This window comes from Psammomys obesus, unplaced genomic scaffold (genome assembly GCF_907164565.1).
Source record: "Psammomys obesus unplaced genomic scaffold, mPsaObe1.curated_primary_1811, whole genome shotgun sequence".
Classification (NCBI taxonomy): Eukaryota; Metazoa; Chordata; class Mammalia; order Rodentia; family Muridae; genus Psammomys; species Psammomys obesus.
In genome coordinates this window covers 19,612,270-19,640,132 of record NW_026596079.1, presented here as the reverse complement: position 1 = coordinate 19,640,132, position 27,863 = coordinate 19,612,270, and the positions used below count along the sequence as shown (strand labels likewise).

Below are 27,863 nucleotides of genomic sequence, written 5' to 3'. Positions count from 1 at the left end.
TTAGCACTCAGTAGTTTCCAAGAAGTCTTGCTCTTCTTTTTTGCTGATGCTTTTGTTTATCAATCCACTCCTAGAATCAAAAAAATAGGAAAAACAGCAGATGAATGGGCATAAAGGTGCAAGCGAAATGTTAAAAATATATAAATGATGTTTTCTTGTACTACACACTTAGAGATTACACATTTCTCTTAAAAACTCATTCAGACTTTGAAAGATATTCTTTTTCTTAACTTGGAAATTTTTTAATTAAAATTGTATTTTTAATATTAATTACAGTTTATTCACTTTGTATCCCATCTCATTCCCTCCCAATCCCCTCCCTCCCTAATCTCCTCCCATTCCTCTCTCCAAGTCAACTAATAGGGGAGGTCCTCCTCCACTTCCATCTGACCCTGTCTTATCAGGTCTCATCAGGATTGGCTGCATTGTCCTCCTTTGTAGCCTGGCAAGGCTGCTAACCCCTCACGGGAGGGGTCAAAGAGCCCTCCACTGAGTTTGTGTCAGAGACAGTCCTTGTTCCCCTTACTAGGCTACCTACTTGAATACTGAGCTGCCATGGGCTACATCTGAGCAGGGGTTCTAGGTTATATCTATGAATGGTCCTAGTATGGAGTAACAATGTCAAAAAGGACCCCTGTGCCCAGATATTTTGGTTCTGTTGCTCTCCTTATGGAGCTCCGGTCCTCTCCAGATCCCACTATCCCCCTTCTTTCATAGGCACTCTGCCCAAAGTTTGATTAAGAATCTCAGCATTGCTTTGATACCCTGTTGGGTAGAGTCTTTCAGAGGCCCTCTGTGGTAGGCTCCTGTCCTGTGAAACATATTCTTAAAGAAATAGTCTTGAGATCATGTATGAATATAAATTAGAACCCCTGCTCAGATGTAGCCCATGGTACCTCAGTATCCAAGTGGGTTCTCTAGTATGGACAAAGACTATTTCTGACATGAACTCAATGGCTAGCTCTTTGACCCCCACCACCTTGACCCTCACCACCACCGAGGGAGGAGCAGCCTTGCTAGGCCACAGAGGAGGACATTGCAGCCAATCTTGAAGATACCTGATAAGCTAGGGTCAGATGGAAGGGAAGGAGTACCTCTCCTATCAGTGGGTTTGGAAAGGGGCAGGAAATTGATGAGGGAGAGAAGGTGGGATTGGGAGGGAATGAGGGTGGAGCCTACAGCTGGGATACAAAGTAAATAACCTGTGACTAATATAAAAAAATAAAAATTATAAAAAAATAAAACACTCACACAAAAATAAACTCAGAATTCCATATGTACTAGGATGCAAGTCTAAGCGTTTCATGTGGACATAAATCTGTCTAAATAAACCTTCCTCTAGTACTGTGAAAAAAAAAAGAAAAGAAATAGTCTTGAATTAACATTACCATTTGAAAGATGTTTAAGTGGAACTCTGCGATCTTTTATAACTCACCCAACTTACACAGTTACTTAAAACAGATATTTTTACAAGTAAAGTTCAAAGCTTTACACTTTAATTCAATGTTCATTTTTTTGGCATACCAGAAAAGTGTTACTTTCCCCGAATAATACATGCTTATGAAAAAAGATATATGAAACATGAGGCATTCCTGTCATCTTGGTTTGAAAACTATAGTCTAAAGAACAAAAAGTGTAGTGGACATCTGGCATGTCAGCAGATCTATGTCAGTCACTGTGTCAGCACATACATTAGGCAAACAATGAAAAGATAAACTTGACTGGAAACAAACTAGTCATACGGAGATGATGCTTAAGGTGGTATACGGTATGATTTATTTTAATAAAGAAACACTTTTACTCCTACCAAGTGAATAATTATGTGAATATTGTCATGTTAACTTTAAGTTTTCATTTGACATAGCAAAGCAACACTTGAGAAGGGAATTTTAGCACAGATCAGATTGGCCTGTGGACAGATTGTTGGGCGGACAGGAGTTATTGGTTGTTATAGGAAGGTCCAGCCCACTGTGGGCAGTGCCATATTCTAGGCAGCCAGTTGTGGACTGTACAAGAAAGATATCTAAACATAATCCAGAAAGCCACCCAGGAATGCAATTTGATGAGCTGGGATGTATGGGAAAGGGAGCTTCCCTTTTCTGAGGAATAGGCAGGGAGAAGGGGGAAAGGGGGAGAAAGGGTGGAACTGTGAGGGGAGAAGGAATGGGACTACAACCAGGATATTTATAAAATAAAAAATGATTGTGCAATATGATGATAATGCTTAATGTATAACATTTAAGCCCATTAGGAAAAGCAGAAATAAAATAAGATTTGGCTTGAAATTCTGGTTTTGAATTTTCACATATATATTTCTGATTTTATAGTATACATATAAATTATCTGACTAGATAGATAGATAGATAGATAGATAGATAGATAGATAGATGTAGATAGATAGATGATAAATAGAAGATAGATAGATGATACTAAATTTTCTAGCATGAAATATAGAAATTATACATTCCAAATCATAGATTATATAAAATAATAGACAAATAAACACTTTTTAAGTTGCAAAGTTCTATAAGATACTAAGACATTTGTTATTTAAATACATAAATGTATATAATAAAATTATTTTGTAAAAGGAAATCAGAGTTGTGTATCTTATAGATATTCATGTATTACTAGATATAATATTAACAAAATATTCTATTCTTACTCTTATCAAATTAGAGTGTATAAGTCTACCATGTAATCCTAAACTATTTTAAAATTGCACAACTTTCCTTTCCACGAAACTGCACCAACACAAGATCTCACCTTTTCTCCATATCCTTGATATCGTCAATAAATGGAAGATTAAAGGTCTCCGGCAGAAAGTAGACGTTGATTATTGCTACTATGGGTAGGATTCCATAGAGAATCATGGGAAGGTGTACAAAATAATTTCTTGTAACAAGTACGAGGGCAGACAGCATTCCTGCCAATCGAAAAACCATGCTATAAATGCCAGCTAGAGTTGACCTTCAAAAAGAGAACAGAAATGCCAAACCTGAATCGAGAAGCTTGGTCTATTGAAGCGCAACATTTTCAGTACAGATATCTGAGATCACCCATGGCCAACATGGGTTTTCCAGCATTCAGTGCTGCTAATGTTGTATACATGTCATATATATCCCAGTGCCTTCTAGTGTCCCATAATAAGCATTATTTTCATACAGACACAGACTTTTGCTTCTCTTGGACATAGTACATGGTGTTTAAAGCTATAGATTTTGTTGCTGACACAGTATACATACACTGTTATTTTTACTTTTGTCCTCTGTAAAATGGACAAAACAGATATTGTATCAATGTTCATGGAACGCAATATTAGGATAACTTGATAAAATAAGATAAACTAAATCGAAAGTTAAAATAAACACGGATGTTATTTTAGTATGGAGTATTCAGCATGGGTCATTTCCTCAGTTTTTGTTCCATCTTTGTCCCTGCACATCTTATAGGCGGGACAAATTTTGAGTTAAAGGTTTTGTGAGTGAGTTAGTGTTTTATCCCTCCACTGGAAGTCCTGCCTGGCTACAGGAGATGTCCAGTTCAGACTCCTTATGCCCTACTGCTAGGAGATCAAGGGCATACAAATTGGAAAGGAAGAGGTCAAAGTAGCACTATTTGCAGATGATAGGATATTATACGTAAGTGACCCCAAAATTTTTACCAGAGAATTTCTACAGCTGATAAACACTTTCAGCAAGTGGCTAGATAAAAAATTATCTCAAAAAATTAGTAGCCCCTCTGTATATAAACAATAAACAGGCTAAGAAAGAGAATAGGAAAACAACACCCTCATAATAACCATAAACAATATAAAATATCTTGGTGTGTAACTGTAACCAAGCAAGTGAAAGACCTGTATAAGAGGAACTTTGAGTCTCTGAAAAAATCGAAGAAGATATGAGAAAATGGAAAGATCATAGATTGGTAGGATTAACATAGTAAAAATGACCAACTGACCAAAAGTAATCTACAAATTTTTTGTTTAGTAAAATAAAGGAGTAAGAAAATAAATATTGGATGCTACAGGAGGTCCCCATGTTGCCATTGTATCTATAATGACGTCATGCCTTCAGGATATGGTAAGGCAATGGTGGCGCAAAGCTTGGGAAGTAACCAAACAATGTCTCATTTGACATAAGGCTCACGCCAGGAAATAGCACTCATACTGGACACCCAGAGCCAGATACTCCGTAGCTCAAGGACCTAGGGTAAAACCACATACCACTGGGCTTGAATTTTTTTAAAAGTAGAGAAAAGTGACTTTTAATAAAATTCTGCTATACTCATAGATTTGTACTTTCTTTGGCCCTAATCAGAAAATTTTCCTCCTGCAGGAGATGGAAACAAATACAGCGACCCAAAGCCAGGCATCACTTGCACACACACACACACACACACACACACACACACACACACACAGAGAGAGAGAGAGAGAGAGAGAGAGAGAGAGAGAGAGAGAACACTCAGCCCAAAGTGGGATGTCTTCATCAAATGCTTCCCCTCAGATCTTAGGGAATCTTGATGACAAAAGAATGTAAAAGCCAGTTGGGATGGAGGACATCAAGAAAACAAGGCCCTCTAAATCAACATGAGAAAAGCTTACATGAATTAACAGAGTCTGGTGCAGCAAGCACAGAGCCTGCACAGGTCTGTTTTAGACCTTTTGTGTACATATTATGGCTTAAAGTTTAGTGTTTCATGGGATCACTGAATGTGTAAAAAAGTGGGTTTCTGTTTATTGTGCCTTTTCTTAGAATCTTTTCCTTTTGTTTGTCAGTCTTGTTTAACTGATTTGATAGGTTTTCTGGGAGGGGGTTGTTAAACCTCATAATATTTTATTTTGTTGTATTTTATTATTATCTTCTAAAAACGTGTTGTTTTTCTTAATGTGAGGCAGAAAGGGAGCATATTCTGATGGGAAAGGAGGTGGGTGACTCTGGGAGAAATAGAGAGAGGGAAAGTCATAATCATAATATATTATGTGAGAAAATAAGCTATTTTCAGTAAAAGCTCGAAGAGGAAGAGGAGAAGGAGGAAAGTCCACCACAAAGAAATGTAAACCATAAACCAAAAAGTAAGATTTTCAGTAACTTTTCCAAAATAAGTTTCCTTTTCCATGTTGCCTGATATTCTCCCATTAAACGTTAAATGGTTTACATATTCCAGATATTCCAAGATTCTTTATTTGAAGATAGAAAACTTAGAAAGTTCTTCCATTGGTAATGGAAAATTCACTAGTAAGGAATACTGAGTTGAGTGTTATGTTTGGCAAACAAACATAAAGGCTCAGTTTTGCAAAGGAAAGGCTCAGTGTTGAACATGAAGCTCTAATCTTCTTGGACATATATGCATGTTTAAAGCTGTGTCATAGGACCAGTTATGGTGCTATAAGTCAACCATTCCTCAGTATGCAACATTTTGGTTTTGTACATGAAAACAACTTCAGGAAAGCGCCTTTCAAAGTTTGCACACAAGTTTTCTTTGAGCCATCAGCAATGCAAAGTAATAGGCTAAGCTAGGTTATTATTTTAAGCCTGAAGAGATAGAGTAAGAAGATAATAGTCTGTGTTCTGCAATTTACACATGACCAGAGTTTTAAAAGTATGGTGATGTAGAGGAACTTGGGGCAATATGACAGAATATTTCTACCTGCTGAATTATTCTTTCAACTGCTGCTTAAATGTCAATGATTTATCTCTGAATGTTGTTGGAGGATCCTTTCTATTTATTTAATATTTTAAGTGGGCTTTATGAGATAATGGGTTTAGTTAAGATATTTTCATACATTTGTAACTTTGCTTTGTCATTATTTCTCTTTCCTCCCATTTTTCCTTCCTCATCCTCCTGCTCCAGGTTCTTCCCCCAACAGATTTCCCACCTTTTCATGTCACATGCACTTCATTATTCTCTCTTTTTCCTTCTCTTCTCCCCTCATGTATATTCCTTTCTATTTTTTTTTACTTTAATGACTCATAAACCTAAACATACACAGATACACTCACACAAACACACACATACATATGCAGAAAGAGAGACCTACATATCACATCACATCACATCACATCATATCACATCACATATATCTCACTCACATTTAGACAGTTTGTACTGTATAATTTTGTGTCAACTTGACTCAAGCTAAAGGTATCTAAAAGGAGGGAACCCAAATTAAGAAAATGCAGGGGGACAGTACAGGAGCCTACCACAGAAGGCTTCTCAAAGCCTCTACCCAGCAGGGTATTAAAGCAGATGCTGAGACTTATAGCCAAAGGCTGAGCAGAACGCAGGAAATCTTATGGAAGAAGGGGGAGATAGAAATACCTGGAGGGGACTGGAGAGCCACAAGGAGAGCAACAGAACCAAAAAATCTGGGCATGGTGATCTTTTCTGAGACTCCAACCAAGAACCATTCATGGAGATAACCTAGAACCCCTCCACAGATGTAGCTCATGGCAGCTTAGTCTCCAAGTGGGTTCCCTAGTAATGGGAACAAGGGCTGTCTCTGATATGAACTCAGTGGCTGTCTCTTTGATCACCTCCCCCTCGGGGGTACAGCCTTACCAGGCCACAGAGGAAGACCATGCAGACAAGTCCTCATGAGACTTCATAGGCTTGGATCAGATGGAAGGGGAGAAGGACCTCCCCTATCAGTGGACTGGGGAAGGGCATGGAGGGAGAAGAAGAAGGGAGGGTGGGATTGGGAAGGGAGGAGGGAGGAGGCTACAGCAGGGATACAAAGTGAATAAATTGTAATAAATAGAAAAATTAGAAAAGAAAATGCATCCATACAGTCTGATTGTAGACAAGCCTGTAGGGCATTTTCTTAATTAGTGATTGAATAGGAGGGTACAGACCATTGTGGGTGGTGCCATTACTGGGCTGGTGGTCTTAAGGTCTACAAAAATGAAAGCTGAGCAAGCCACTTAGAGCAAGCCAGTAAGCAGTGCTACTCCATGGCCTCTGCACCAGCTCCTGCCTGCAGGGTTCTGCTCTGCTTGAGCTTCTTTTCTGTCCTGACTTCATTTGATGATGAACTATGATGTGGAAGTATACACTAAATAAACTTTCCCCACCCTAAGTTGCTTAGTTAGTAACCCTAAGACAAAGGTCATCCAAACTAAAGATCAGCATGCACTTCAGAGCTAAACAACAGTATGAATTAAATAGACCTAACAGATATCCATAGACTATTCCTTCCAAAAGAAATGGAATACCTATTTTCCCAGCAAACCATCGAACCTTTTGTAAACTAGGCTAAATGCCGGAAATGCCTCTTAAAATGATGCCTGTTCTACTCATTTACACTATCTAGATGCTTCCAACAATATTCAGGATGAACTGTTGTGATTTCTTTTCTCACCTGAGTGCTGTTGGTGTGAGTTCCTGGTTGTAGACCGAAAATACACAAAGGGAAGCAGCATAAGATCCTTTTGCCAAAAGGAAAATAATAAGCCGCAGGACATGCATCTCTGAAAACCATGTTAAGAGGAGAAAATGCTTACTTTGTCAATATTTATTAACCTCTAATTAAAAAAAACTACAAATATTTTCTAAAATATAACAACCAAGCCATTATCTTGAATCAAGAACTACTTTTGAAAATCTATTCTGATTATGTTTCCCTCCTGTAACTCCTTGTATATTCTCTCTACTTTTTCTCCACTCAAATCCACATCCTTTCTTGCTATCTTTCATTAGAAACAAAATAGGAACCTAAAAAAGAAAAAATAATAAAATTATATAAAAACAAGCCAGACTATAACAAAAAAACACCGAAATAATTTTTAAAATCTTTTTTAATTGAAATATTATGCATAAAATGAACTTGTCTTGATATGACTAAAGTCATATGTAAAGATCCACTTCCAAAATCACATTCAACAATAAAATATGAAACTTTCCTTAAAGACATGGAACAAGGCATGTGAAATCCAATAGAGTGAAAATATAATCTATAGAACGGGAACAAACAGCTTAGCACTCAAGTGGGTGTCCTAGTAAGGGGAACAGGGACTAACTCTGACATGGACTCAGTGGTGGGCTCTTTGACCTCTTCCCCCTCCCCCGAGGGAGGAGCAGCCTTGTTAGGCCACAGAGGAGGACATTGCAGCCAGTCCTGAAGAGACCTGATAAGCTAGGGTCAGATGGAAGGGGAGGAGGACCTCCCCTATTAGTGGACTTAGAGAGGGTCAGGGAGGACATGAGGGAGGGAGGATGGGATTGGGAGGGAATGATGGAGGAGGCTACAGCTGGGATGCAAAGTGAATAAACTGTAACTAATATAAAAAAATAAAAAATTAAAGGACTGCTAAAAATGCTTAACAAAAATTCAAATAATTTGGGTAAAAATGAACAGAGGCATCAACAGAAATAAAGACAGAGTACTTAGATATGATTGTGGAAAGTAGACCATTCTAAGTGAATGGAGTCTTGGGTGAGTGTGTGTTGTGGAAATGAGCAGGCTATTTCAAGAACCCTAGACTCAGACTCATGGGAAAATGTTAACACTCACTTCTCTTGTAGGGTTAGACTCTCAGGGATGGCACAGCCTTCCTGTAGTCTTGTGAAAATGTTGACAGTGTGTGCAAGAAGTGTCCACTGTTGCTCTCTCCCCCAAGATATTTATGGCCTGAGACCCTCTCCCCTACAGAGTGCTCCTATTGAAGTTAGCTATGCCTACCTCTTTGTTCAGCTATGTATAACTCTGTCCTTTTTTTTTTATCATATGTCATAATCCCACCTTATGGCCTATCTATATGTAAAAACTTTGCCTCTGTATTCAACTGTGTATTGTATTAAAAATACAGTGAGTTTCCAGGATGCTACAGTTTCTCCAACAAAGATCCCAGTTTACCCAATTCCTGTGTGTGTGTCTGTATCTGTGTCTGTGTGTGTCTATGTATGTGTAGGTGGAGTATCCCTGAGGAAGCACATCATTGGATACTTGAAGTTTACAACTCAGTCCTGCTTCCTGTCTCCTTTAGGTTTCTTATTTCACCAAGATGTTAGAAGGTAAAGAGTCCTAGCCACACACTCATGCTTTCATGGAGCCACTGGCCATGATGCCTTCACCACCATGATAGTGACTGTATCCCGTCAAATGAAAATAAATCCCTTCCTTTAAGTTACTCCCTGGCAGGTACTACTCACAAGCACAAAAGGGAGCTAACAGACTTCATATGCCCTCTTTTCTCTTTCTAAGACAGCTTTCCTTCATCTATCCTACCTGTCTACAATGCAGCCTAGTCATAGTCCATTGTTTCAGCCTTACATTATTTAAATAAATACTCTGAGATACAGTCGTTCCAGCAGAACCTTTCCCATTGGTGAATAGCTTCAATAGAATACCTTCTAGATAATGAAAATACTCTGTAATCAAGTCTTTCCTTATCTCTTACCTTCTCATTATTTACAGGTAATTAACACAATGACACTAATTTTTCAAACCACATGTCTTCCTGCCACTTCCTGGTGTATCTTTCTCCTACATCATTTTTTTGTGCTTCTTCACCAAATAATACCTATTTGGATTTAGGGGTTCTCTGAATGGCACCAGAGAGATTCTTCTAACTACTCATGTGTAGTTACTTTTCTTTCCCCATGCTGTCTTCATGCCAAGCAATATTGTTGATATAGGCCTTCCACACACGACTGTGCTTTCACTGATGATACATAATTAGATCCTAGTAGAATCTGATTTAGAGCTTCCAGGTTTAAAGGAAGCTATAAAGCTGGAATCCTTCTTATTAAGAAATTCACAGAATTTATAATGTCGAGACTTAGAAGTAGAGTGCAGAGCTGCTAGCATGGCTAAGCTGGTAAAGGTGCCACCAAACCTTAAGACCTGATCTTGGTCCCTGAAGCCCAAGCTGTAGAAGGGAACCAACTAATGCAAGTTTTATTGACTTCCAAATGTATACTATGAGAATGTCATAGAGATTTGTGTGTTCAATCTCCCCTCCTGTTACTCTTAATCTAGTGCAAGGGTTCTCTAAGCAATTCATGCACATTTATGAAAATCATATAATTTTTTTCTGTGATCATTTTTCTTATCCTGAAATTTAACTAGAAGTAAATCTCACAGGAGAAAGCTACAAATTTTAACTTTGATTGTTTTGTAGAAGAATCACTTGTAGTAATTCTATCCCTTCCACTGATTTCATATCAATATAAATAAATCAATTAATATTAAGATATGAAAATTTTCTTTAAATCAGTAAATAGGGAGCTGGAAAAACAGCTCAGGTGTTAGAACCTACTGCTCTTGCAGAGGATCATATTTTTTCCCAGCCCCCACAGTAAGTAGTTTATGACCAGCTTGCTAAAACTCCATTGCCAGGTGATCCAATATCTCTTATGTAGAATTTTAATCCAGCAACATGTCTGCTTTATCAACATATCACATCTAAAGTTCTTCTAGGTCTATATGATCTGGCTGGAATATAGATATTCACTGACTACACACCTTTAATCCCAAACAATGAAAGTTAAGATTCATTTATAGAAGAGAGCAGGCAAGTTTGAAAGTGATGTCTAAATGAGGAGCAGACAATGAGATGAAAGAGAAAGGTTAGAATGGATGACTAGGGATACACCACTTTTTCATAAGAGCAGCACAGGAAACAAAGGTTACTTAAAAGCATCACAGTGAGAGGAGGAGGAGGAGCAACAAGAGGAGGAAGGGGAGGTGGAGGAGTGCAGTGAGAGTATTGTGTGGCAGTTTCACCAGGACTGTTTTATAGAAGCAGGTTGGAGAAAGAATAAGCCAGAGAATGAGAAGCCAGAAGATTAGAACAAATTGCCAGAATTAGTTTGCAGCAAAGCAAAGCAATTCAGTCAGAAGCTAAGAGAGAAGGAAGATTGAATCAGTCTGTTTGGAGAGGAGCTTGGACCTGAACAGCTGAGTTGAACCAGCCAGTGAAAGTGAGTTTATTCAGCAGGAAGTCTCAGAGGTTGAAGCGTTGTAGGCCTAAGTTAGGAGGTGGAGACTGGAAGCTGAAACTTTCAAGGATTGGGTTTACAGAAGATTGTCCAGATGTTAGAAGCTTCCAGGCCTAGGCCTAGGGGTAGCTAAAATAAAGAAAGAAATGCTCTGGGCTCAGCCCAAGCAGTGTATTTGTACAGCTTGGGTAAGTCTCTTAACTCACCCCTTTATAGGAGGAAATAAAAACCACATCATTCACATCTACCTCTAACAGTTACATTCCTCCTTCCTAGGGCGCCCACGTTCATAGACCCGCGCATTCAAGTACCTGTACATTCACATAGAGCATACACACACATGCTGGCACATGCACGTGGCATGCATGTGCGCACACATATACACACACGTAATTGAAAATAAAATAAACATCTAAATAAATAGTCTAGTGTCCTTCTAGGCAGCAGCGTCAGTTACATGATCTATTTGGAAAGTCATGTCTACATAGATATACACTAATAATAAGATTCTGGGATACCAAGGAAGTCTCACCTTCAGGTAGAAACATGGTGATGGTAATACAGCTTCCAACTGAAAGGAGCAAATAAGCTGTTAAAGGACGGCGTCTTACATGCCTTAGTGCAAAGTATGTGAGTAATTTGCTGGGTATGTCTACTGCTCCCAGGAGAAACTGGGTGAGGAATATGTTCTTTCCCAAAATTCGAATATCCAACAAGATGCCAAAAGAGCTGAAAATTTCTGCAAAACTGGGAGAAAGCACATAGACACATTCAACCAACTGAGCAATCAAAACATTTTATTATGGGGTCAATGAGTGTGTGTGTGTGTGTGTGTGTGCATAATTTCATTTAAAAACTAAAACTGAGCATTCCAAATATGGAATGAAATGGACTTTTATAATGTCACAGAAATTACTTAGGAAAAATATGAAAATAAGATCATTATAAAAATTGTCAGTAAATCAAATAGAGGTTATATAAATAAATTTATATTAAAAAACATTCTGAACTTACACCACATTTGAAGTGTAGAGAAGAATGAAGCAGTTTTTAGTGACAATGTTTTGTTTGTTTTTGTTTTTGTTTTGTCTAGAAAAGCATGGGCTCACCATCTTTCTCTTGCCACTCTTGGTACAGTACAAAAAACTGACCATGCAGTACGTGTATATTTAGGAAAGTCAAATGATTTATCCTGGGGTCTTCTTTTCTTATCCTGTAATTTTGACTAGAAGTAAGTTCACTGGAGAAATCTGTAAATTTTAACCTGTATTGTCTTGTGGAAATGTATTATCACTCAAACTGATTCTGTCCCTTCCACTGTTTTCGTACAATTGCCCAGTGGGCTGCAAAGATGCACATTTGTCATAATTGGAGATTAAACCAGAAACTCATGATGCTTAGCCTTGAGCAAAACTTGAAGTTTGTGTGGATTTGATTTCAATGTCATGTATGTAAGCTTACTGTATTGCAGTATAAATGAAATTGAACAGTTTAATTGAAAACTTGCTTTGTCATTCTCTTCATTTAGTGAAAATTAGTTGAGGTCTAGATTGCCTTTTAATTCATGGTTACATTTCTACAGTTCCTGAACATTGCAACCATTCCATAAACCATTTCAAAAATCATGGCCCAAATGAATTGTTTAAAATTTTTTCCTGAATATGATTTTTGTTTCTACTGTCTTGAATAAAGGAGGAAAGAAGGTGTTTGTTTACCCCAGACATTCCTCAAAGGGCTTAGCATTATGCTGAAGCAGCTGACCTTGTGTTAGAAGACCAAAGGGATGGGTGACACTACTCACATTACGCTGGAAAAACACAGCATTGTTTTACGCATGATCGGATTAATAATGATGTTCTTTATTTTGGCATGTTTTCTGGTTGAATTCACATCTTCCTTAAATTTAGATCGCAAAGACTTCAAAAAAGATCAAATCAAAACATTTAGGTTGAACAGAAGTTTGAAACAAATTCTCCACAAATTATATTCCAGTACTCTTTGCTGTCATGCACCACGAGGGAATATCTCCTAAGCCCAGAGTATCATGGCTTATATTCAGGCCATCTAAAAGGAAAGCAGGACTGGCAGGGTTGCTTTATGTAAAGGCACCGTCCACCAAGCCGGATGACTTAACTTGAACCCCAGTACCCACAGGACATGCCCAGAACTGACTTACACAGATGTCTTAAAACTTCCACATGATTTTCCTCTCAAGTGCGTGTCCCCAACACATGCACACAAAACGACTAGTAAATACAATTGAAAAATTCTTTAAAGCAAATAAATAAAAAATAAGAGAAATAGATTTTAAAATGTTTAAATGATGAAGCATATATATGTTATGAACCTATTTCCTGATAACAATTATAGAAATTACTTTAATAATTCCTAAATTATCTGGTGCCATGTAGTCTGACACAGTCCTAAGTATCTAAATGATGCTCAAACTGAGTGGTAGTTGTCAAGCTCTCCCTAGGAATCCCCACTACTAGTTACACATGATTAATTAATAGCCCTTTCATGATAAGTCAAGTCCTTTACCTGGTTAACTACTAAAAAATTTCTATTATATAAATATACATGAAGATATTACATATCCTTTAAATATTAATATAGTATGCAATATTATGTTAATTTGAACCATAGAAACAATTACCTAAAGGATGTATAATATAATCCTAACCTTATTTATTATATATTATTTAGCTAATTATTTCTGTGATTAAAATTGAAAAGAAACTGTAGAGTGATCAGGAATGAAGATACTTATATCTAGCTATTTGTCTATGATGCCTGTAATTACAGACCTCGGAAACACAAATCTCCAGCATACCTTACTAGATCATTTTACCTAGATGTGTTACATACTACATTATATCCAGGACAAAGCGAGGCTTATTTAACTTCTTTTCTTTTTTACTAAATAAGTACAGTGACTAAAATTCACCTAGCAATCATGAAGATACATCAAGGCAAGCAGAACTTGTTAGACACATAAAAAAAAAAATATTAGTTCTCAATGTATTGACTTTGTATCCCTGCTATGGTCCCCTCCCTCATCTCCTCCCAATTCTGCCTCCCTCCATCTTCTCCACCTATGCCCCTCCCATTAATAGGAGAGGTCCTCCTTCCCTTCCATTTGACCCTAGCCTATCAGGTCTCATCAGAACTGTCTGCAATGTCTTCCTCTGTGGCCTGGCAAGGCTGCAACCCCCAGAGGGAGGTGACCGGAGAGCCTGCCACTGAGTTCATGGCAGACTATAATATAGTAATATCGTAACTTTTCTTCTCTTGAACCCATCACGTGCACCCCCTTGGTCTCTGCCAAATTCATGGCCTTTTTTGCATTGTTGTTCCTGTATGAGCACTTGGTATAGGATAACCAATTGGAGGTGGGGTAGGAAATTCTCAAAATGTTTTTTTTTCTATTTAGAAAATATTGGTGATGTACTTACAATTATTACAATTATTTTTTTTACAATTATTAGGTTAGAAACCAAATTACTAAGTCTGTGAGACCTCCTTTCCTCCCATGCCCAGTTTGACACACATAATGTGGACTTCTTAAACACCTACCCATCCTATACTCAATTATTTTCATATTTCCAACATAATCTTATAATAAAGCTGAAAATCACATACCCCAGGCATATTTTCAAAAGGGTATTTGCACATCCATGCTCACTACCACTAACTTCGTAACATCTAGGAAACAGACAAAACCTAAACATTCTTCAACTGATGTGTGAATAACAAAAATGTGGAACAAATAAACTAATTTAGCAGAAAAAAGATAAGACTGTAAACTTTGCAGGTGAAATGGCTCAAGCTAGAAAATATTGTATTTATTGCCACATTTTCTGTCCTACCTTTGGTTTCTAGCTCCAAATCTTTATAGTTGGGATGACAGTGCACACACAAAGATAAATACATTCTCAAAAAAACAACAACAAAAACAAAACAAAAAAACAAGTACGAAGCAGAAGAAATAGCATCACTTAGTCAGGGCTGTCCAAGAGACTTTCAATATAATACAGACTTTTGACTTTGCATTTGTTGTCTCCTAGAGGTTGAAGGTAATTCCCTATTGCTGAAGACACCATGCACTTTGAACACAGGACTTGGAAGGTCTGAGGGGGATCTAACCTCCTCCTTGAGTACTAGCTGTTATAGTGCTGGAAGGTGTTGTCTAAGTGGCCAAATGAAGGAAATAACCAATAGTCCTACCCAGATGTGATGTGTAGGAATCACAGCAATGACCAGCATCATCAGATATCACTAATGGTATGATAGTGGCATATCTTGGAAGTAATCAATATCTATCTAATTGAATTTAAGGCCTACTCAACAGATAGGAAATGCTGTTTGGTACTGGAAACTAAGCCAACTACCTAGAACTATCAAAATCAAAGATCTTCATGCATGTTCCTTGGTTGGAATATGAGTCCCTGGGGAGACCCCTGTGTTCAAATTATCTGGTTCTGTTGCTCTCCTTGGGGGGTTCCTGTCTTCTCCAGATCTTACTATTTCCCACTTCTTACTTAAGATTCCATGCACTTTGCCCGTCAGTTGGCCTCAGTGTCTGCTTTGATAGTCTGTAGGGCACAGCCTTTCAGAGGCCCTCTGTGGCAGGTTCCTAGGTTGTTTCCTGTTTTCTTCTTCTTCTGATGTCTCTCCTCTTTGCCTATCAGGATGGGGATTGAGCATTTAGTCAGGGTCGGCTCTCTTGATTAGTTTTTTTAGATGTTCAGGGTTTTAGTAGGTTTATCCTATGTTATATGTCTATATGAGTGATTATATACCATGTGTGTCTTTCTGCTTCTGGGACAGCTCACTCAGGATGATCCTTTCCAAGTCCCACTAGAACCCCTGCACAGAGAGCGTAGTATCCAAGTGGGTTCCATAGTAATGGGAAGAGGGAATGCCTCTGACATAATCTGATAGGCCTGTTCTTTGATCACCTCCCCCTGAGGGGAGAGCAGCACTACCAGGCCACAGAAGAAGACAATGCAGCCATTCCTGATGGGATCTGATAGAGTAAGATCAGAAGGAAGGAGAGGAGGACCTCTCCTATCAATGGACTTGGGAGGGGCAATCAAGAAGAAGGGGGAGGGAGGGTGGGGCTGGGAGGGGAGGAAGGAGGAGCTTATGGGGGGATACAAAGTGAATAAACTGTAATTAATAAAAAATAAAAAATTAAAAAATTAAAGATCTTAGAGAAGAATCTTCTACCACTAATTCACTAAACCAATATAATTTCTAACTGCTTTCTGCATATTTGTCCTTCTATTCCCATAGATAAGTATAGTTTACATTCCTGATCAAACAAAATTCTCTCTGCTAAAGACAGAAACCGTTATAGAAAACCTCGACTTGTCTAGATAAAACGAACAACTAACTGACCATGAGATTCCTAGATCCAGTTGATACATCTACTTCACAACTCCTGTACCCTTAGGCTCAGGAAACATCAAGGGAGAAGAAAGCAAAGATAGTAAGAGCGAGAGGATCAGGAAGTCTGTTATATTATTCTGTCTCAGAAGTGACAGGGGCGCATCAGCCCTGATATCTGAACAATATGTCTTATCTACATAAGACCTGGACAATGACAAGATCAATAGACATGCTGATATGTCTTTCACAGGTACCCACCCAAACAAATAGCTATAGGAAGCTAATAAATGTTGAAAGAAGGAGAAATAATCTTCTCGAGGGAATAGGTTTTCTATTTGGTTATTTAATACTAGGGTGTCAACCCTAAAATCATATATATGTAAATAACACAAAGTAGATTGAAAAGACTATATTTATATATTCAGGTGTAAATATACAGCAACAACAATTAAAGAAAAAAGAGGCCACGAATTTAATAGGGAGTAGGAGAGAGGTGTCGTTAGGGGAGTTAGAGGAAGGAAAGTGAAGAGGGAATATTTTAATATACTTAATATATTAAATAACAATTTAATAAAATATATTAATTAGTATATTTTAATTTAAAAGACATTTGAAAAGAATAATAATAGTGAACACTTTAATTTGAATATGTCCCCAAATTCTTCTAGTTCTTGGGTATGTTTTTCTATAATTTCACTGCGGTTTTTATTATTTGATGGTAGAAAGGAATTGAAAAATAATTGTAATGTGTGTCTAATACCTCAGTAGTTAGATTTTGTGCAATGTCTTTCTTTCCATTGATGGAGGCAATTTTCTGTAGTTCCTTTAGTGCTCGGTCTATTTTCCCAGTGGTCATGAGCCACCGGGCAGATTCTGGCCCCAAGCTGTTTAAAAAGAGATTAGTAGAAAGAGAGGTCATATTCCAGCCCAAAGACATTCTTGTTTTTTCCAGGAAAAGGTTAATCTTATACCATTATTAGCCCTCCTACCAATAAAGGACATTCCAGGATTTAATCAACCTTCAACTTATCAACTTATTCATGAATCACACTGTCATACCCTGTTACTAAGCCTTTTAATACACTTTCACAGCTAGAAAAAAAAAAGATTTTTATTTTTAAAGAGGAATAAAGACTCCATTACTCAAAATCTGAATGTGTTTTATAGTTCTCTAATTCTAAAATTATTGCCACTTTAATATGTGACAGTAATTTGAGATTCACAATTTTTAAATACAAAATGTTTATATTCCAAATTAAAAATACTTATTTTTATATTTTTTATTTTAAATATCTTGTGTTTATCCCTGAGAAGACTAATTAAAGTTTTAAAGAATACCAGAATAGTTGCTTTAATATAAAAAAGACTGTTTCTTGTTTCCTTAAAGAAAGATCAAAAATATCTATTTTCAAATCAGTCTGTCATTGACTGTCATCTATGTAGACTTTCCTATGGTTTGAACTCAGAATCAAGTGAAGAATAAAGTAATATTATATGAAATTTTGAGCCATCATTCACTTAAGTTTATAAATTAACTGAAGGAATTATCCTGCTATTGATTTTTCTGTTAAGGCTTTTACATTTATTTCTCTGCATATATCACTTAAAACAAGCCAGAGTACATGAGTAAATGGCAAAATATTCCTCAATGGATATAACAACACTATCATATGTTATGATCATTGAAGTTTAATGGCTTAGTACAAATCAAAATGCACATACCAGAACAAAAGAGAAAAAATGAAGTATGGTAAGGCAAAAGCAAGTTGCAGTCTGTGCCAGTCTGACATCATGTAAGCCAGTCCTCCAAGCCCAGCCTGACCAATACTCATGAACAGTCCACCTAGTATTACAGCTGTGGTGCACCACTTGACTGACATTTCTTCTAAAACTAAAAGAAAAGAAGAGTTATGTATTAGTTTGCACTTAGTGGTGTGTATATCACCATGATCAAAAGCAACTTGGGGAGGAAAGAGTTTCTTTCATCTTAGAAGTTATAGACCATCATAAAGGGAAGTAAGGGCAAGAACTTGGAGGCAGGAACTGAAACAAAGACCATAGAGAAGGTTGCTTCCTGGCTTGCTCTCCATCGCTTGCTAAGCCTGCTTTCTTGTGTAACCCAGTACAGTAGTCTGTCGCCCCATATTATTCATTAATCAAGAAAAAATGTCCCATATATTTGCCTACAGTCCATTCTGATGAAGACATTTCATCAATTGAGGTGCCCTCTTTCCTTATGACTCTAGTTTATGTCAAGTCAACAAAACAAAACAAAAAACAAAACCAGCACAATACCAAGATTTCAAGAATGTAAGGCAATACATGTATGCAGATCAAGGCAAACTTACCAAGGATAAGAGAGCTGTTCATTACAGTACTCATGGAGGCAGAAAGCAGGAATCTCAAAACACAGTAAAGGGAGAAATTGGGGACAAAGGCACAGTAGGTGCCCAAAATCCCATAGGCTAAGCAACAATACACCAACAATGGCTTCCTTCCAAACCTGTGTAACAGTAATGAAAGCAGTGAAAAATCTAACAACTGATTACATACAGATCATTGTCACAGCCCCAGAGAATCCCCATTACTCTTAGATCCTTGTAATCTGAGAGCCTGTGCTACCATACTGCAACAATGAAAGTCACACATCTGTACATAAATATCAATGCAGAGCCACTATGTATCTAATACAGCACTATTCACTATTTCAGATCTGAGACATCACACTGAATACTTCTAAGTTCTTTTTGTTATTTTATTCATTTTTATTTCATGTGCATTAGTGTTTAGCCTGCATGTATGTCTGTGTAAGGAAGCAAAAATCAGTGAACTTGAATTATGGATACTTGTGGACTGCCATATGAGTGCTGGGAATTGAGCCTGAGACCTTTGGAAGAGCACCCAATGTTTTTAGCTGCTGAGTCATCTCTCCAGTCCTCCTTCTAGTCCTTCTTCAGTGTATGCATTTTTGCGAGTGTGTGTGTGTGTGTGTGTGTGTGTGTGTGTGTGTTCATGTGTGTGTTGCATGCAGGTATCCCTTGAGACCAGAAGGGAGCATCTGAACAGAATTGTGACCCTCTGAAAGATCAATAAGCACTCTTAACTATTGAGAGTGCAGGGAGTCTTATGGAAGAAGGAGGATGAAAAAAGGACCTGCAGGGGATAGGAGCCAAATAAGAAGACCAACAAAGCCAGAAAAATAAAAAAAGAGAACATATATTGAGAAGACCTAGACAAACCAAAGACCATGCATAGAGAGGACCTAGACCTCCTGCTCAGATGTAGCCCATAGAAAGCTCAGTCTCCATGTGGTTCCCTTAATAAGGGGAGAAGAGACAGTCTCTAACATGAACTCAGTTGCCTGCTCCTTGATCACTTCTCTCTGGTGGGACAAGTTAGCCAACCCACAGAAGAGGATCCAGACAGTCCTGATGGGACCTGATAGGATAGGATAGGGTCAGACAATAGAGGAGGAGGACCTCCCTTATCCGTAGAGTCCAGGTAAACAATTCCTGAAGCCCACAGATCCGAATACCAGGAGGAAAGTAAGACAGACCTGTGGGCCACTGAGGTATTTAGGCAACATGCGCATTGTGCCCCCAAACACTGCCAGCGCCCACACTCCCTCCTGCACTTAAGCCCCACATTCCAGTCATCTACATGCTCTAGCACCCTGTCCTTCAAGGTACACTTCCGTAAGTTTCAATACTAACTTTTCTTCTTTCTTGCAATGCATATCCACACACATTAATTGATTATATCCTTCCCCATAAATATTTATTGTATCCCAGCCATAGCCCCCTCCCTCTTTCCCTCCCAATCCCCCTTCCTCCCCCATCTCCTCCCTGCCTCCTTTCGAGTCCACTGATAGGGGAGGTCCTCCTCCCCTTTATGAGGAAGTTTTAAAATCTGCCTCATTACTTATCTGGATATGAAGCGGTTATGTATTCATAACTCTATATTTTTCATGATAGAAATTTCTCTGAGCAGGCACCATACTCAAAACTTTTGCCTCCTGTTCACAAGCATTCTTATAGACTTCAGGCAAATGTATTTTTTAAGTTCATTAGAAAATTTATTTATAAATAAATGAATACTTTAAGCATACTTTATCTTTTTTTAAATGTAAAAACCACATAGCAGGGAGATCCAAGATGGTGGCAACCAGTGCCAACCTTGCCTGAAGGGTCAGGATCTAAAACTCCAGAATTGGTGAGTGGAGAGGCACCTGAAGCCAGAACTTGGACACTGAGGCTTCCTGAGTGAGAGGGGACAACCTGTGGGCTGAGACCATTTGGATCCAGGTCACCGGGGGACTTCTCTTAGGACTGAGAGTGGCGAATATTCAACCCCCCTACACCTCCCCTTGACAGGCCTCTCTCCTCAGCAGAGGAGGCCCACAGTGCCCACTGCTCCAAGCAATGACATCCCTGCTCAGTAACTGAGACAGCAGAGGCAGACCTCCTAGTTCTGTAGCAGCTGGCAGCTGTACCGGCCTCCTAGGTCTAAGTGCAGCTGTACAGGCTTCCCAAGGTCTCCCAGAAAGAATCTGTACTGACCTACCAGTTATGTGGCTGTGGCTGGAAACTCTATGGGCCTCACAGAGGGCCACTGTACAGGTCTCCCAGGTCTGCGATCAGCTGTGCAGGCTTCCCAGGGACTTCCAGGTCTGGGGTCAGCTGTACAAGCTTCCCAAGACCTCCAAGCATGAGACTGTCCCAGGTCTGCAGTGGTGGCAGCTAGCCCTAACGGGAGCCTCCAAGCTCTATGACTGAGAAAACAGAAGTGGCTATCCCGAGTAAGGGTCTTTCTGCCCAGCGGACAAACAGTGTACACACTAAGCTGATGGATCTCTTACACTCTCATTTGCCCCTGAAGGCCCAAATTTTAGAGTAGAGAACAGGTAGAATGCATCACCAATAGACTACAAGAGATGGAAAAGAGAATCTCTAGAGCTGAAGATACATGCGCAGAAATTGATACTTCTCCCAACGAAAAAGTAAAATCAGAAAAATTCCAAACACAAAACATCCAAGAAATCAAGGACTCCATGAAAAGATGAAATATAAGAACAATAAGAATAGATGAAAAAGAAGATTCCAGGCTCCAAGGTCCAGAAAATATTTTCAAGAAAATCATAGAAGAAAATTTTCCCAACTTAAAGAAAGAGATCTCCATAAACCTACAAGAGGCCTACAGAACACCAAATAGACTAGATCAGAAAAGAAACTCCTCGTGTCACATAATAGTCAAAACACTAAATCTACAGAACAAAGAAAAATTATTAAAGGCAGCAGGGGAAAAAGGCCAAGTAACATATAAAGGTAGACCTATCAGAATCACATGGGAATTCTCATCAGAAACTATGAAAGCAAGAAGGGCCTGGGCAGATGTCATACAGACTTTAAGGGACCACAGATGCCATCCCAGACAACTATACCCTGCAAAGCTTTCAATCAGCATAGATGGAGAAAACAAAATATTCCATGACAAAACTAAATTTAAGCAATATCTACACAGCAAACCAATCCTACAGAAGATACTAGAAGGAAAAATCCAATCCAACGAAAACAACTATACCCAAGAAAACATAGGATACAGATAATTTCCCAACAAAAAGTAAAAGAAAACAAGCAGTGAATCAGAGTAAGACCATCAATTCCACAATAAAAGGAACTAATGTTCATTGGTCACTATTATCTATCAACATCAATGGACTCAACTCTCCAATAAAAAGACAGAGACTAACAGATTGAGTGTAGAAACAGGATCCAACATTCTGCTGCATCCAAAAAAAATATCCTCTGCAACAAAGATAGAGTAAACAGCTGGAAAAATGTTTTTAAAACAAATGGACCCAGAGAACAAGCTGGGGTAGCTATCCTAATATATAATAAAATAGACTTTCAACTAAAATTAATCACCAAGGGACAGATCATCTAGACAGAAGCTAAATAGGGAAATAACGACACAGTGGTCCTAAATCAAATGGACCTAATAGATGTCTACAGAAATTTTCACCCAAACTCAAAAGAGTATTCCTTTTTTCAACACCTCATGGAATCTTCTCAAAAATTGACCACATAGTCAGGCACAAAGCAAGCCTTGACAGATACAAGAAGATTGGAATAATCTCTTGTATCCTATCACACCATTATGACCTAAAACTAGACCTCACCAAAAAACAGAAATAACAAGAAGCCTATATACACATGGAAACTAAACCACTCTTGACTCAATGACAGCTTGGTCAGGGAAGAAGTGAAAAAAGAATTTGGAGACTTGCTAAAATTCAAAGAAAATGAAGGCACAACTTACCCAAACTTATGAGACACAATGAAAGCAGTGCTAAGAGGAAAGTTCATAGTACTATGTGCTCCAGAAAGAAGTTGAAGATATCACATACAAGCAACTTAACAGCACACCTAAAAGCCCTAGGAAAAAAAAAGAAGCAGACACACCCAAGAGGAGTATGTGATTGGAAATAATCAAACTTAGAGCTGAAATCAATGAATTAGAAACAAAGAAAGCAATTCAAAGAATCAATGAGACCAAGAGCTAATTCTTTGAGAAAACCAACAAGATAAACAAACTCTTAGCCAAACTAACTAAAAGGTAGAGAGAAACTGTCCAAATCAGCAAAATCAAAAATGAAAAAGGGAACATAATGACAGACACTGAGGAAATCCAAACAATCATTAGATCTTACTACAAAAGCCTATATGGCACAAGATTTGAAAATCTAAAAGAAATGGACAATTATCTTGATAGAGTCTATTTACCAAAATTAAATCAGGTAAATAGATTGAATGTCCTATATCCCCTAAGGAAATAGAAGCAGTCATCAAAAGTCTTCCATCCAAAAGAACCGCAGGTCCAGATGGTTTCAGCGCAGAATTCTACCAGACCTTCAGAGAAGAGCTAACTCCAATTCTCTTCAAACTATTCCAGAAATAGAAACAGAAGGAACATTACCAAACTCATTCTATGAAGCTACAGTTACCTTGATACCTAAACCACACAAAGACCCAAATAAAAAAAGAGAACTTCAGACCTATCTCTCTAATGAACAATGATGCAAATAAAGTACTCAATAAAGTACTTGCAAACTGAATCCAAGAACACATAAAATATTTCATCCACCATGACCAAGTAGGCTTCATCCCAGGCATGCAAGGGTTGGTTCAATATATGGAAATCCATCAATGTAATCCACCATATAAACAAAATGAAGGAGAAAAACCACATAATCATGTGGTTAGATGTGGAAAAAGCATTTGACAAAATCCAACACCCATTCATGTTTAAAGTCTTGGAGAGATCAGGGATAAAAGGCACATGCCTAAACATAGCATAGACAATATACAGCAAGCCTATAGCCAAATCAAACTAAACGGAAGGAAACTTAAATCAATCCCACTGAAATCAGGGACAAGCAAAGCTGTCGACTCTTTCTATATCTCTTCAACTTGAAGTCCTAGTAAGAGCAGTAAGACAACTAAAGGAGATCAAAGGGATACAAATCAGAAAGGAAGAGGTCAAAGTATCACTATTCATGGATGATAGGATAGTATACATGAGCGACCCCCAAAAATCAACCAGAGAACTCTTTTAGCTGATAAACTCCTTCAGCAATATGGCTGGATACAAAATTAACTCAAATCAGAAACCTCCTGTATACCAAAGACAAAAGGGCTGAGAAAGAAATTAGGGAAACAACAGCCTTCACAATAGCCACAAAGGACCTTGGTTTGTTAGTTATCCCTTTGAAACACACCTATCATTTATATTGCACTCAGTCTACCTAGATTCTGTCAATGTTCATAATTTTTAATAAATATATATAGTCCTTAAAAACAGTTTTTTACTGCTTGCATGCCTGGTGCCTGAGGAAGGCAGAAGAGGTCGTGGATCTTCTACAACTGGAGTTTCAGATGGTTGGGGGCTACCATATGGGTGCTGGGAATCAAACCTCCTGTCCTTTGAAAGAGAAGTAAGTGTTCTTAACCACTGATCCATCGCTACTTAAAAACAGTTTTACAGGTATTCTTTGTCAAAAAATGAAACTTACCTGTCAGAAACAATGCCAGAGAGAGGACTAATCAGCACATGTCCTGCCAACGAGGTGGCTTGTGCATAGTATCTGAATGACTGAAAATCGCATACTAAATTCCACTGTAAAAGAGTGAATAAAAATATCATAACGAATAATTATATTTAGGATATGAAAAGAGGCTCCAAATATAACTAGAGAATAAACTTCTTGGATAATAGGAAATAGTCTGTAATTAATGTTTAACATTGACAAGGACTACATTCTAGGTAACTTACGGTTAAAAATGACAATGGGTTGGGGAGAGCCTACTACTGTTATTTTACTAAATGTACACAGTATTAATGTGGCTTCTCTGACTTACATCTATATGCACAAATTAGTGCATATACCACTTCTTGTCAGAGCGGACGGTGAACTGCATAATGCTTAGCCTCAAATGGAACATATACATTCTATACCCCCAAAGAGAAAGATGGGGAAAAGGGGATGGGGTGTGAAGGTGGGACTGGAAAGAGAGGAGGAAAACTGACATCTGTCATTTGATTGCATTGATCAATGTGTTTGTTTTTTAAGCCCTACAATGTGGTTTTATGTTTTTTGGTTTTTTTGTTTTTTGTTTTTTTTTTTACTATAGCTTTGTAGTACAACTTGATAATACCTCAAGCAGGTCTTTATTTCTTTATATTTTTTAGCTGTTCTGAGTTTTCTGAAAATCAATCTTTCAATTTTTATGAAGAATTGTGTTGTAATTTTGATGGAAATTGAATTAAATTTATAGATTGCTTTGGAAGGATGGCCATTTTCACTTTTTCAATCCTACTGATCCATGAACAAAGAGGGTTTTATGTTGTTGTTGTTTTTATCTTTTGATGTCTTCTTCAGTGTCTTAAAATGTTTCCTATACATTTCTTTCACTTGCTTGGTTATAGTTACGTCATGATATTTTGGGGTTTTGTTTTTGTTTTTAGAATATTGTGAAAGGTATTAAATTCCTGTTTTATTTCTCAATCTAGTTGTCATTTGCATATTTAAAAAAACTTAAATTTTGTTCTATTATAGTAGGTATTCATGAATATTTCCTAAGTGCTTTAGTGTCATTTCTCCTTTCCTTTGTTTTGTTCTCTCTTCTACTATCCTCTCCCAAACCCAAAATTAATCTACTAATTAATCTACTACTAATCTATTAATTAATCTACTCCATTACTCCTTTTTAAACTTTTATATCAACTCTCTTGAAACTCTTTTTCATTGCCCCTTAATAATTGCCTGACTTATATGAATATTCTAAACAAAATACACATATGTGAAGATTCAAAACTAACATTTAAAGAAAAGATGAAAGAAAGTATGCAGTATTTCTTTTTCTAGCTCTGGGTTGTCTCACTCAGAATAATAGTTTCCATCTCCAACAATTTACCTGTGAATTTCATAATTTCATTTTTCTTAATAGCTTAATAAAATTTTAATGGGAATGTGATTATAGCAAATGGAGATAGTTAAATTTTCTTCATCTGTGTTCTACAATTTCAACCTTCAATGAAGAGGGCTTAATTATCTTTAATATAATGTAAGATATTTGTCTTAGTCTGAGAGCAGGTTTTGGTTATATGAAAAACCATTTCTAAAAAGAGATGTATCCATTCGTGTAAGAGTGATATGATTTAACAATCATGGCATAACTAACTACATTTCCACTGGATCTGAGGCCTGCGTTACAGTGGAAGATTTCATGCTTGGTGTGGCAATACTGGTCAAAAGGCCAGGGCTACAGAGGTCATCTACCTTCATAGGGGGACAGAACTTTGTTCAATAGTTATAGTGTCAAATTGCTTTCTTGTGGTGGTTTGAATAAGAATGACCTCAAGACTCATATGTTTGAATACTTGTTTCCCTTTTGGTTGAACTTTTTTTGAAAGGATGAGGAATTGTTGTCTTTTTGGAGAATGTGTGTCACTGGGAGTAAAAATTGAGGTGTCAAAAGACTCATAAGATTGCCAGTGATTTCTCTTTGCCTTATGGTTGTAGATCAAGATGTGAGCTCTCACTCCTCCATTATGGACTCTAATCATCTGAAACCATAAACCAAATTAAATCTTTCTTTTATAAGTTGATTTGACTATGATGTTTTATCACAACAATAAAATATTAACTAATATACATATAAATATTTATGTGTATACTTATAGACCTAACTGTTCTCAGTCTTGCTCAAAGAAGCTTCTTTTAGTAGTAGGTATCAATCAATGAAGAGATACGTAATTAGACAATAGCTTAGAAAAAGAGACTGACTGTTCAGTCCTAAAGTAAACAGTTTTTTTACATGTTTATTAACCACTATCTGCCCCCCAAGGCTCAGGGAAAATTCTATATCCTGAACATATCATAACTGTCCAATTCACGAAGTCAGAGGAGCTATGGTTACCTACTCAGATATGCAAAATATCAAACCAGCTCAAATTCTAGCAAAGATAGGAGTGATAACCTCTAGAACCCATCCCTTACAAAGAATTTATTGCTGAGAACTTCTGCTTTTAAATGTCTTGTATATGTCTTGCAAATACTCTAAATAGTATTATCTTAGGTAGTAAAGTAGAATTTTTAATAATTATGTTCAGATAACAGCATTAACCAGAAATTTTCCTAAATAACAGTATATAAAGCAGTTCTGCCTTAACTATAAATAAACTGAAATATAAAACTGTTCAAGAATAGATCTAGGAAGTTAAACCCAAGTAAGCTGAGTACTGAGCATAATATCTGAATGCAATCACCACAGGCAGTTAAATGTTGTGTAGAATGATGGTGTTACTTTTTTCAAATATATGGAGAAAGATGCATATGAACTATAAACATAGAAATATAAAGTATGTGCCAAAGATGAAAGTTTACAAATCTTGACTTTGAAGCTATAGCACTCTTAAAAATATATAGACATGTACTTACACAGAGAAAGAGAGAGAGAGCTTCTCTTCGCCTCCTTACTCTCAGTATTTTGTGAAAATGATCTTACATCTCATGACTCAACGTCAGGGCTCTCTAGTTAATTCACTAGACATAAGTATCTTACCTCAGTGACGATGGTAGAAGTAAAAACACTGTGGTCATATGTCCATCCATCCAGGCATGGCTCGGTCTCCAGCTCGGTGATGTTAGAGGTTGATATATTGGGATTTAAGAATTGCCACTGGGTGTGCCGGAAGCGACGACATGGCTCCAGTTTCTGATTTGGGCCCATTGGGATGGAGACCTTCATCATAGCTTCAGTAGTCAAGTTCATGGTGATATTAATTTCAGTTATTGGATTGTCCAGAAGATTTACTCTGCAGTGATGATCAGGGATGGCTGCTGTAAAATTCTCCATGAAGTCATGAGAGGATGACAGCAAAGATAAAATGTTGAAAAGGACAATCATCAAAATCTGAAATCTTCCACTGTCACCTACATGATGTAGAATTTCATCAAAGGCCAT

The 27,863-nt window shown here is 37.6% G+C and overlaps 1 protein-coding gene across 1 annotated transcript; it reads right to left on the bottom strand.

Moving 5' to 3' along the window:
• Nucleotides 1–27,863, bottom strand: LOC129690588 (solute carrier family 22 member 22-like). The gene is made up of 10 exons (XM_055626270.1): nucleotides 27,462–27,863; nucleotides 24,410–24,513; nucleotides 18,687–18,841; nucleotides 18,061–18,229; nucleotides 17,099–17,222; nucleotides 12,746–12,861; nucleotides 11,477–11,691; nucleotides 7,364–7,472; nucleotides 2,767–2,970; nucleotides 1–70 (listed from the first exon to the last, which is right to left on the bottom strand). The coding sequence occupies exons 1-10, from the start codon at nucleotides 27,861–27,863 to the stop codon at nucleotides 1–3; spliced, it is 1,668 nt and encodes a 555-aa protein (XP_055482245.1).

Bases quoted from the DNA above. Each gene is read 5' to 3' on its own strand.
- LOC129690588 (XM_055626270.1), bottom strand. From the start codon at position 27,863: ATGGCCTTTGATGAAATTCTACATCATGTAGGTGACAGTGGAAGATTT. The intron at 11,692-12,745 runs GTGAGTAGTGTC...GCTTTCTCCCAG, and splicing joins CTGTGTTTTTCCAGCGTAAT to TTTTGCAGAAATTTTCAGCT. The intron at 2,971-7,363 runs GTGAGAAAAGAA...CTCTTTTTGAAG, and splicing joins CTCACACCAACAGCACTCAG to GTCAACTCTAGCTGGCATTT.